Raw genomic sequence first — 13,108 nt, 5'->3', positions numbered from 1 at the left:
ATGTAATGGTTAACGTAATTTAATTTAATTATAAGGTGCTACATTATTTATTGCAATATCTCTGCATTAATACTAAACAAAATTTTAATTCATTTTCACTAGTAAATTCGGCATGTTAATTTGTATTCTTAAAACATACGTGGCTGCATCGTCGTTATTATGCATATAACAACAAAAAGTCGTGAGTGGAATAACAGTATCGCAATTTATGTTGGACCACATTGCATCTATGGTATCCTAGCAGGTTTTATAATATTATGTTGTTTTACATATCTTCGAATTACAAGGAGATTACAATTGTTGCCAAGTGTCTGATCGTTGCTTTAAAGGTGATAGATTCGATTGCAAACATATCCACAGCCGAGTAGTTGATACAATAATTTTCAATCGCCGCGAAATATTATAACAAAAATATTCCGTTCACAAAATCCATCTTTCAAACAATTCGTACGTAGAAGAATATAAATACTGTGCCTTCGCAAAACTATGCAACTCGCTTACCATTGGTTCAGGTATAGTATTATTACATTTATTTTCTACTCTTACTAACGTACAAATAATTTGTCTTCTACTTCTGTCGTCCTTTTCAAAAAGGAGATATCTTTGAAACTTTTCGAGGAGTAACGTTACGACTAGATTTCGTTTCATACATAATTTATTTCTCTCATGCCTAAAACCTTTGCGAATCTCTATGCTCGCGCGATACGTAATCGAGCCTAACGCTACAACTTGATCGCTTGTATAATTCTGCCGCCCTACCAATCGTTTAATTTTTTATAGAAAATAGAGCGGGGATAAAAAATTAAAACGATTGGCTGTCTGTCGCAACGGCGTAATTAAAGTAATAAAAAAATTGCCGTTATTATATCCTCAGCAAACCCCGAAAAGTTTCACTTAAAACTCCGCAGTCACTATTCTGCACGTTTACGCTCCGCGTAAAGTGTTGCATAAATTAAAAATAATACTTTCTCATTAATCTTATTCGGTTCGTAGTTACTGTATCGACATATTAACAAAAATAAAATACATGTGTTAACGCGCAAATATTTTCAAATCGATGCGAAATCCTCGTACATACAAGATTTCGGAGCCTATGAGTAATACATGTCGGAAATTTTCATATTAATGTAATTTTCGTAGGTTTCATATATATTTACATAAAAATATATATTACACAAAAATATCCCCTTAAACTCAAACATACACCGAGCTCAACACTCAACTCGCATACTGATATAAATATGTCACGTACCTTTAAAAAGAAAATATACAAAACCGCAATCAAACATTAAACGAGAAAGAAATGCATACATATTTACACGGATTACCCATTGCGAATGCGTATGTATATAGTTGCAGAGGAGGATAAATTAAATGAGAAGAAAAATTAATTTTGACGAACAGTCCACTACATCACAAAAAAAGACAACTTCGAGAAGAAAAAGTGAAGATAAGAAATATTATATTTGTGTGACTCGCGACATGTGTAAATCGCCATCAACGAAAATATTTGCGCCTGTAGAAATTCATTATAAATGAATCAGAAATGGAGAAATTATTCAAGCAGGACAAAGGTATATAACAAATATAATGCGAAAAAATAAATAAAATGTGTGTTCTACATAGTGCTACGAAGGGTAATTAAAGATTAATAGAATCGTCGAGCAACTGTTTCAGTTCTTTGAGATGCTGCATTTTGCTTCCTGTCGCGGGCGAAGCTGCTGTTGGACGACCAGCATATCTGAAACAGAGAACGAGATCCATTGATCCAAGTCAACCATAAAATAAAAGTGCGATCCTTTCAATAATAATGCCTTATCATCTATATCTACTGAAATAGAAAATACGAATAAACATAAAACAATTCACTAAAAACTGTTATTAAAAATTATTAACCGTGCCCCAATGAAATTCTGTAATCAACATTACCTCACTGTTCTCTGTATGGGTTTATCAGATTTTACTGACGGTGGTTCGGACGCAGTTGTCGTCGTTGGTTTAGCTGATGAAAACCAACCACTTAACCACCCTCCGCTACCGTCACTCTTGCGTGAGGTACTTCCGCCGCTGTAACATGGCCCAAGTTCTTTTACTTTGTTTAACAAAAAATCGCGTGAAAAGCAGTCGATATTTCAACACTGACTAAACATCGTGCTCGGGTACAATGTGTATTCGTGGTAATTATTGCATTTATCACGATTCTAAAACTTGCGTTATAAACACGTCTGTGACGAAGGGAAAAACATGGGCCATGTGAACAGCTAAAGGATATAAGAAACAAATTATGGCAGCCAAATATGTAATAAATGTTCAAATAATTCTGTACCTCGCTTTCAAAAAAATATTTTGAGCTACGTTCTTTGATTAAAAATATATGGAGCATTCTTGACTGTCCAAGTTCTGTCGATGCAAGAAATTAGAACACATACATACATTAAAAAAAAAAAATTACGTAAGGTTAAATTCCAGAAACACTGAATCAGTCAATCGCGAAAAATGATAGGGTTAAATAAAAACTCAAGCAACATTTAATTATGCAAAATAGCATACGCCACATAGCAGAAAATGAAATTGCGTATGAGGACAGTAATTGTCTTAATCATCTTAATCGTTAACTTTCATCGTGTACACAAAATAATGTATAATTGTATATTTAATACTTACACTACACTGCGAGTTCCGTTAAGAGCTGTGTGGAATCTAGGCTGAACGTACGTCCATGCACCCTGATTCTTGGCTTCCTCCTGGGCCCATACCAGTTCTGCGTTGGGGTATTTAGTAGCTTCTTTCTTAACCAAATCGTATGGGAAGGGTGAAATCTGCACAGAATAAAATTCCGAATAATAAATGCAATCAATAAAATAAAACTACAGAGTAATATTTCGATTTAATTATTCACCTGTTCAACTCTCGCAATGGCGACTTTATCCTCCAGTTGTTTTTCCGTGCGCGCTTTCTTCAAATCGTAGAAGACTTTCCCAGAACAGAACACTACACGCTTAACGTTGCTGGGATTTTGAGCCGCCTTACCTTCCTCGGGTATTACTCTAAGAAACTCCGTATCCTCCTTCATCAAGTCGAAACTGGATTTGGCTTCTGGATGACGAAGCAGCGACTTTGGCGTCATCAGAATCAAAGGTTTCCTGAATGGTAATGCGATCTGTCTCCTCAGAATGTGGAAGTAATTGGCCGGTGTACTACAATTAGCAACAATCCAGTTGATGTCGTGCAACTGGCGTACAGCGAATTCTTCGCTTTCCGGTGGGAAGTAGTCGGGATCGTCAGCAGACATTTGGAGGAATCGTTCCAGTCGAGCACTCGAATGTTCCGGACCCTACATAATTTGAATTTATTACATCAATCACATGTATGCTGTATGTCATATGTAAAACGAATACATGTAATTAACTCACCATTCCCTCTAGCCCGTGAGGCTGTAGCATGACAAGACCAGATTGACGCACCCACTTAGCCTGCCCGCTGCTAATAAACTGATCGATTATACATTGCGCCGTGTTGTTAAAGTCGCCGAACTGAGCCTCCCAGCACACCAATGCATTAGGGTTTGTCATGGAATAACCTAATTCAAATCCTGAAAATTCAGAAAGACGCGTTAATTGCCTTTGTTACGATATATTAAAAAACCGTGTATGAAAAATTTGTATTACCAAGTACACCAAATTCTGACAAAGAACTATTGCACACAGTATAGGGAGCTTGGTCTGGGTAAAGATAGCATAATGGCCTGTAAGTAGCCTTGTCCACGGTTTGATGATGAAGCACGTGATGTCTATGCGAGAATGTTCCTCTTTCTACATCTTGACCCGACAGCCTAACGTGAATCCCTTCTTTAAGAAGGGAACCGAAGGCCATCGCTTCTCCAAGGGCCCAGTCAACTGTTCGAGCCTCAATCATTTCCATACGAGATTTTAGAATACGCTCGATTCCTGTAAGATTCAACCATACGTCGTACATAAATCATTTTCTACCTCTGAGAAAACAATATTTACCTTTGTGTATAACAAATTCAGCAGCATTGGGAGGTGGTGACGAGAATTTTTTTCCAATATGGATCAGTGTATCTTCTTTAATGCCGGTAGGAGATACTTTTAACGGGTCCTTGCCTTCGAAGAAGCCAGACCACGGAGAATCCAGCCAATCCTTGTACTTGATGTGCGTTTCCTGCCTGGCGTTGGTGTAGGCATCCTCACAGATTTTTTCATACTTATCTTTGACATCCTGTAAAATAATATCGGTATTATAATTCTACTAGACAATCCTGTTAGAATATCTCTTTGATTTCAGTACCTTAACTTCTTCGGAGGTAACGACACCGTCGCTGATAAGGGAGTTAGCGTACTTGTCCAAAGCTGGTGGAGTTTTCTTGATTTTGCGATACATCAAAGGTTGCGTGAACATGGGTTCATCGATCTCATTGTGACCGTTTCGCCTGTAGGACACGATATCGATAACGACATCCTTGTGGAAAGTTGCCCTCCACTCAGCGGCGACTTTGCAAACGTGCATCACCGCTTCAGGATCATCCGAATTAACGTGGAAGATGGGTGCGTTAACTACTCTCGCAACATCTATTAACAGACAGCATAATTTAAATACAGTGGACGTGTATAGTTGACAATACCGTTACTTGCGCTATACTAGTTTCTATGCTTGCAATTAACTTACCGGTACAGTAAGGAGAGGATCGCGAATGTCTGGGATCGGTGGTAAATCCAATCTGGTTGTTGACCACAATGTGCACAGTACCGTGAGTTGTATAGTCGGGCAAATCGGACAAGTGCATTGTTTCGAAAACAATACCTTGTCCACAGAAAGCAGCGTCACCGTGCAAAAGAATGGACATGACCTGGTTAACAAGCAAATTCAATTACATACATTGCAGGATTTTGCTTGTATGAACATACTTATCAAATATGTTTTATGCGTACCTTTTTACCTTCGCCATCACCTCTATAGAATTGCTCAGCGCGAGTCTTTCCCTGTACTACCGGATCAACAGCTTCCAAGTGAGATGGATTTGCAACGACGGCCAAACGAATGTTCTTGTTCGTTACGCGATTCAAACGCTCAATGTACGTTCCCAAATGATATTTGACATCACCAGAACCCTAACGCATCACAAGTTTATGTCAGATACATCGACGAGTAACAAGGTAGGAATTCGTATGGAATTTGTCACGGTGCTTACATCATCAGCTGCTTCGAGAGCAGCGAACTGTGTGAAGATTTGACTTAAAGGTTTACGACAAACGTTAGCAAGGACATTCAGACGACCGCGGTGGGGCATGCCCATCACGACGGACTCGACCCCTAACTCGGTGGATTTGTCGATAACTTGTTTCATAGCAGGGATCAGAATTTCGCATCCTTCCAATCCGAATCTCTTCTCGGATGACCACTTGCGCGCAAGGAATGCTTCGAATCTAAGACAACAATGCAAAAATAAACAAAATTACATTTGTCATTCGACAGAAATATCCCAATTGCAAAATTGCTATTTTTAGGTACCCGGTTGCACGAGTTAATCTAGCCAAAATTAGCCTTCTTTCGTCGTTTGTCATCTCCATAATACCAGGTGTCTCCATTTTCTGACGAATCCAATTGCACTGTTCCAGAGAGTTGATGAACATGAATTCCACGCCGATGTGACCACAATAAGCAGCTTCCAATCTTTTCAAAATTTCTCGCAACGGCAAAGATTTCTCTTTGCCACCGATAAAAGTGGTGGATGGCAACTTGAAAATGCGATCCATGTCCGAATCCTCTGCAGAAATCAAACATTAAAATAGATGCTCGTTTTAAAACAATTAACAATGTTTGACACAATTACATGTCATAGCTTCAGGACTATCGAAATTATGTTTAGAGACAAAATATTTGTTTTCAAACAGCTTCAACAAGTATACGTATGAGCAAGCTACGACATTTAACTATGTACTCGTATGCGATGATATGAAATATAACACAAATTTGACTTCATGTGTACACCACATTATTGTTTTCTTGCCATTTTGTATGAATTTTATTTTATAACACTGATACTGAAAATGTGAGCTATGTATGAAGCGAAAAGTGAAAGAAATAAATTACCTTTGACAGAATATAGAATTGTACACAATGAATTTTATGAAATGTAAAGATTAAATGAGATAATTTATATATTTGCCTCGTGTAGGTAAGCAAATCGTTTCATTTCGATAATACTGTACATGTATGTATGTAAAATATTTGGCAAATGGTATATACATGCACAAAATGTCTTGAACGATCACTAGATATATGTATGTAACAAACCTTCAGCATAATACTTGCAAAAAGTAGAATAAAATGGAAAACTGGGAAAAGACTTTAAATAAAACGTAAAGCTGGAAATCCAAATAAAGCATCATTAGTAAAAACAATCATTAACAAAATTGAAGTAGCAATAAAGAACTGTAATAAACAAAACAAGTGGGACTTCCATATACTCGATCACACGTTATACAAAATAATGTAAAAAAAAAAAAAAGAAAGAAAGGTCAAAAGATTGAGTCAAGAAAATATAAATAACACAGAGTACGTTTACTAAGTAAATTGGAAGCTAAAGAGGAAGTCTATATTAAAAATTAAAAAATAATTTTATACTTAACGAAAATATATTATAATTTTTGTGATACTATCGTACGTGATTTGTCATGGTAGTGATTATTTATACCTCCTCTCACTCTTCCACATGAAATGCTTAGAAGTTATTCCTGGCACAAATATATTTACAGCAAAATATAGCAATGTTTAAATCAATATTTATATGAAGGACCCAAGCACCTTTATAATTTTCCTACAATATCAATTTTGATGTAATCCCATAATGAACCAGCGTTTCCCAAAGATACTAATAACTCACAGAGCTTTTAATAGAATTTCCATTTGGATTGTGATTTCTACATACTTTTCATAAGTGCAGCTACTCGGTATTGTAGTTCCTGCGAGTAAGTAGTACGTGCTCTGTTTCCTGTGGACATTAGACTTAAACTGAATAATTGAGTTAAACGAATGGGTACAGGAATTCTTCATTTACATACTATAGTAAAATTTTCTGTCCTCAAAACGCAATTAAATAGCGATTACATTAATCTTAAGTACATATTTCCACTGATTTTAAATATATATCCGTATAATGCTATATTTTGTGTCCAGGAAGAAAATATGATGGTGGAATATGGATGATAATAAGAAAAATAACAATGGTAAATATAATATTGCAATGAAGAAAGTAATTGATAAATAATGTTTTATGTAATTATCAAAAGAGGTCTATCAAAGAAACAGTCAAGATAAACGCTGTTCGATCCAAGCAGTTGAATTCATTGAAATTGTTGTTAATGCATCAAACAAAGTTTAAATAACTTGAAATGTACTACATAGTATCTTTAGTCCTTTAATTTATGCACGTTCATATGGGCTTACCAAATGAATAATGATTATAGAGCAACTCTTGTGGATGTCTATCATCAAGATCGGCGCTGTTGATGCCAAGTGGATCCAATTTAGCGATATGATGGCCACGGATCTGTCAATTTAACGCCACATTCATACCAACTAAGTAGTTTTTAATTTGTTAAATTTAACAATTCGTTTACATATATTAAAATAAATTACTGTGATCGATGTTTCATTTAACACGTTCACTGCAAAAACTATTTTCACGGATACTTGTCGTAACTATCAATACTAGGAAAATGAAAATACAGATTTTTCAATTAACAAGTAATACACTGAACGTGTTAACTATACGTCAATGGCATGTAAGTATCAACAAACAAGAAAAAAAAAGTACATTTGAAAACATCTCATCGCAATAATTGCTAGTGGTCACATTATAAGAATAAGCATTTGTTAATATAGGTATTTTCAAACATGTTCTCACATACATGCTTTCTATTATTGAACCTATTCCACGATGAAGTTAAAAAGTTTTTATTTGGTTATTTGCTCCTTTAAGATTTCTTAGAGAATTAAATTAAAATTATATAATTTAAAAACACCACATGTAACAGCATAACGTGAATACGTTAAATGGTAGACTGTTCCAGAAACAAACATTCCATGTAATGAATTGCGAACATATAAAGCTAAGAATAACATCATTAGCAAGCATGCAAAGCAAAAAATTTCCAAGTAGTTTTTCTTACCTTAAACATATTTATGTAACCATATTTTTTGGTCATATATCATAAGTACTAACACACTAACTACATAATAGCAAAGCTAGAACTTCATTTGCAAATATCTTTCAGTACATAATACCACACATTTAATACAAACCACAATATGTAAACCAATTAACATCTCAATCTTTTTGTAATAGAAACATTTTCAGTATCAGTAAGAACCTTTCATGGAATAACAGTCACATAACGCCTTCTCGGTATTTATAAAATCTAAACATTGTTTTACGGGTTTTTTAGATAGAACAAACTACTTTGATCAATTAAGTCATATACATCAGATGATATGGAACAAAGTTACTCTTATTAAATCGTGAAGTTACTTCTTCTAACTTATACGATAAAATTATAAAAATTTAGAAAGCTAGATGTTTGCTCTTAAGGAGGATATTGAAAATAAAAAGTTTGCTTATCATATGGTACATAGAATATCAAATCAAAGGAAGAAAGTCGTGAAAACATTTAAGAAGGAGTTAATGTGTTTGAGATGAAATGTGACGTATAAATCGGGTGAAGGTGCTTTAAAAATTTGGAAGTATTAACACTCATGTGTACTTTGAAAAAATCATAAAATCAGGTACAGAATATCACGTATTTCAGCGATAAATGTTATGTTTTCGATACACCTTCACCTTACGGATACACGAAAACTGACTAAAGTAATAATTTACGGAATTGGTTTGGGAAGAAGCCTTACCAAGCATATATTGCCGTAGAACCTGTTCTGGAGACCCCTTGCGGGCTGCGTAATGTGTATGTATCAGGTCTGTTTGCATGATACCCAGTGGGTCCAGGTCGGCAACTAAGTGACCTCGAGCCTATATGTTCAATGAATAATCCCAAAAGGATCCCAATGTATATCATTTTTTCTACTTGTCAAATTCGGCTACACATCGCTACGTTATAAAAATACGATGTTGTTATAGAAAATACAATCGACAACTATTTTATTCTCAAACTCTGAATTTCAATACTGATGTATATTCTTCTTTGTGAAATATAAAAGCATTTCACTCTTTCATATATGAAAATTTTACTTGCCCTACTTAAAATTCTTCAATATACTATAAAAAAATTAATTATTTTTAATATCAGTTTTTGTCAATTATACCAGTATTTCCTTGTCCCTTTACTTGCAAAAAGAAGATACATGTAGAGAATTTTTGACCAGTAATTAACAATGATCATACAAATACATGATTTACATAACAAATTGTGATATTTTTTTTATACTAGTATTGGGAAATATCGAGTTGGAAAACATGCTTAAAGTGAAAAATGCAGTGAACAACTAATTTCATAATAATGAAACGAGGCTATTATGTAATACTCAAAAATGATTTTGGTCTCCTAATTCATGCTTGATATATGTATTTTCTTATTGTATATCGTCAGGACTCAGAACGAGATGAAAGATAATGGTGTATTACTTAATGATGCACATGATAGCCCCCTAATAAAATAGTTTCTATATCAATTTCTTGTGTCCCAAATTTTGCAAAGTATATAGTTAAAACATAAATCATATTAATGAATACAATTATATTAACAAAAGTTGGTCACAGAGATTGAAAAGAAACTTATATCGCATGCATTATGATAAAGACATCCCTTAAACATAAAACATATAATGTTTCTGTAATTCATGCTCTAGTGTTTCTAATATAAATAGTAATTTCAAATAAATGTTTACCAATAATAACACATATAATGGTACAAAATAATAATAAAAATATTTCAATGTTTTTGCTAGGAAAAAAGATCCAGCTATATAAGTTCCAATATTACATAAAGTAATAAAATATTATACTATTCAAAAAATAAATTATAATATTTTGCCTACATGTCCGATAAGCATATTTAAAAATGTACTCTTTGGATTACCAAAATGGAAAAAAATACAATAAAAATGTTTTGTTAAAATAAATGTAATTGTTTCTTTGCTGTTAATGTAAAATGCAAGATGTACATACCTGGTAAGATCGAATAATGGCTTGAACAGCCAGGTGATCGTCGATTATTTTCTCATTAATAGGTATCTGGCTCAATTGAGACCCACCACCAAGTGGTAACAATGCTCCTAAAGGTATCTGGTTATGACTTGGGGCAAGAGAAGGTGGCGCCTGGTATGCAAGACCTGGTCCAGCTCCAGCAGTGCTGCTACGGAAAAATGAATCCCACGACTATAAAAGATAAAAATAATTAAGCTTATATAAAAACATTATATATCTTCACAGAAATTAATAAGGTACAATTTATTACTGACCACATGTACACTGTTGGGATCTTGTAGCCATGCATTGTACATTTCTTCTACATAAGAACTGGAACTGCCATTCAAGAAAGGTTCCGTAGCTACCCGGCTGCTATATTTCCTGACCGGTTCGGTAACCATCACCTGTGTGGTCCTGGACAGGGGATGGCTCCGCACCAACCAAGATGCAAACCTTTCTGGCCCGCACATGCGTGGTGCAAGGGGGGCCAGTGTACTAAAAACTGTCCTTGCCTTATACATTTTTACCTAGAAATGTACCAAGAAATGTCATCACGTTAAATATAAATATTAAATATTTAATTTATAAAAAATATATTCTACGAATAACATGACTCTTTAAAATGTAAATATACAAATGTTAAAGACATATATTACGTGTCCCCCTTTTAAACTGATGGATCAACAAATGTTTCTTATCTATAAGATTAAGCTGTACAAAGTTTTCTGCGTAGTTCATTCATTCACACAGTAAATACTTATAACTTAAAGATGCTGATAAATCTGACAGTTTTATCACTTTTTTTCTTGGATAATTGAAGATGGGTGTTGTTATCTATTCTTACCATTATACATCACTGTCCTATTATGTCATTTAATTTTTAAACCTATCTTTTTGACTACAGAGATAAAGAAATGCTAATTATGTTTGATGAAGCAATGCAGTTAAAAATAAATACATAATTTCCTCTCTGAAGTGATTTGCAATACTTTGTTAATCTATTTTTGAAATAATATTTTTAAATTTCCTTTTAATTTTAATTCTAGATTCGAATTGCACAACACTATGCAAGATGCCAACTATAAAATGTAATATATGATGAAACCAATCGATTCCTATACCAAAAATAAATAATTTCCTAATGCTACAATATATACAATAATACATGATTGAAACTGTTCTATAAAATGAATGTAATATATTACTATAAATGAATTTAGATGTTTATTTTGCAAGTAGAATTAACTTGAGAGACATCATCACTTTTTTGTACCTGCCTCATATCACCAAGTAAATGCAAAGTACATGACATTATGGAAATACACTTGTATGAATGTCTGAGTAGCAGGGCTGACTTTATATAGAGGCAAACAATGCATTGGATTGTAATACAATTATCATATCTATTTGTAACTTTCCATACAAACTAGTAAGAGAGAAATTAATCAAATTATTAAGAAGTTTCCTGGTTAAAGGCAGACTTGTAGGTATATTAATTTAAGGACAATGGTTTCATTTATTTTTTATTTTTAATGCAAGTCTGAAGAGCTAAGTTGCATTGGGGTGCTAACAGCTCTGGTACCAGCCCTGCAGAGCAGGAAACAATCTATAATACATATCGTAATGCAGTCTGGTCTGTGCAAATAACCTTGTCTGTCACAGTCATAATGAATGACTAATGCTAGCCAGATAAGCTGCTAAGAAAGTTATAATACATGTAACAACTTTCTCACAAACATCTGGAAAAGATATTCGATCTTATTCTAGTATGATATAACATATAAATGTACCTGTAACTGGAAGATAAAATCAATAAATTATGTTGTAATTCAAGATACGAAAAAAACTACATTAGAGTTGTAGTATATACTAATTTTATATGCAACACAACACGTGTTACGTGACAATACGAACTTTATATTAATTATGATATATGTGACAAGTAATTAACAAAAATTATGTTATATATGTCAGTCAATGTAACACTAATAATAGTTGTATAGAACTAGTAAAAGAGATGTCATAGTATACGAAGTAAAATATCGAGAGTCAACAACAGATAGGCGTGACGAGACACTGACCTAGTTATCGCTAACCTTCTCAGTGTCAGAATTTTCGATGAAATCACAATTAATTCTAAGTTCACTACTGAAATTCGTACAAATTAAAAAACAGACTTTGGATCGACGTTATCGGGAACGGATGCCGATTAAGACGTACTCCAAGTTTCGAGAATAATCAAGTACTGGCGGTAAGAGAAGCTGTCAACAAAGACATTACCAGTGCCCATGTGACATTTGTCTCTGAAAAACGTGGACAGCTTTCGCAAAAATTTGAAACGAATGGTACGGACAGAGACTAAAAAAAGATCAGCTAAAACGAAAGCCACGAAAGAATATGCGGGATTAGTTATGTAGCTAAAATATCTATAGCGATTACACAACTGCATTTATACATATACACAATAATTTCAGTTTTTTTTTTCAGCATGTCCAGATAGTTCAATTAACTTTGCTCGGATTGCTATCGAAATCTAATGAAATTATTATACGACAGGGAAATCTTGTGAATTTCTTGATCATCATTTATGGTTTTAAATATACTGGAAAGGTAACCGCGTTTGTTGCAAGTCAGGTGACTATTTCCGTCTGTGCAATAATTTTACGTAATCGAAAGAAAATTCGATTTTGGCGAATAATATGCGTCCCTGGAGCTACTTTTACTTTCCATAATAGCCGACAGTGGTCGATGTTAATCATAATTGTCTCATTAACATAATACGTTAAAAATCAAAGGCGAGAGATGCAAAAATTCACGTACCTGATGTTAACGCAACCAACGATGACAGGCCGTCCACCATTTGCAACTCACAAGAGACCGAACTGT

General features: G+C 34.2%; 1 protein-coding gene across 6 annotated transcripts; it reads right to left on the bottom strand.

Moving 5' to 3' along the window:
- Positions 1-3: 3 nt before the first annotated feature.
- On the bottom strand, positions 4-13,105 carry LOC128895431 (2-oxoglutarate dehydrogenase complex component E1). Of its 6 annotated transcripts, XM_054158010.1 has the most exons (17): positions 13,043-13,105; positions 10,495-10,749; positions 10,202-10,411; positions 7,468-7,570; positions 6,950-7,012; positions 5,530-5,785; positions 5,210-5,444; positions 4,950-5,129; positions 4,687-4,867; positions 4,309-4,589; positions 4,011-4,239; positions 3,669-3,947; positions 3,414-3,592; positions 2,900-3,334; positions 2,665-2,819; positions 1,930-2,067; positions 4-1,741 (listed from the first exon to the last, which is right to left on the bottom strand). In XM_054158010.1, the coding sequence occupies exons 2-17, from the start codon at positions 10,741-10,743 to the stop codon at positions 1,642-1,644; spliced, it is 3,273 nt and encodes a 1,090-aa protein (XP_054013985.1). In that variant the 5' UTR covers positions 10,744-10,749; positions 13,043-13,105; the 3' UTR covers positions 4-1,641. The 6 variants fall into 6 exon arrangements, with proteins under 6 accessions (XP_054013985.1, XP_054013986.1, XP_054013988.1 ...); XM_054158011.1 differs by lacking the exons at positions 6,950-7,012; positions 7,468-7,570 and adding an exon at positions 8,926-9,046 and having other exon boundaries at positions 13,043-13,094; XM_054158013.1 differs by lacking the exon at positions 1,930-2,067 and having other exon boundaries at positions 13,043-13,094.
- Between the last annotated feature and the right edge of the window lie 3 nt (positions 13,106-13,108).

The sequence above is a fragment of the Hylaeus anthracinus genome, unplaced genomic scaffold (assembly GCF_026225885.1).
Source record: "Hylaeus anthracinus isolate JK02 unplaced genomic scaffold, UHH_iyHylAnth1.0_haploid 5, whole genome shotgun sequence".
Taxonomy (NCBI): domain Eukaryota; kingdom Metazoa; phylum Arthropoda; class Insecta; order Hymenoptera; family Colletidae; genus Hylaeus; species Hylaeus anthracinus.
Note: the sequence above shows the minus strand (reverse complement) of the source record. Positions and strands in the feature narration are given on the sequence as shown.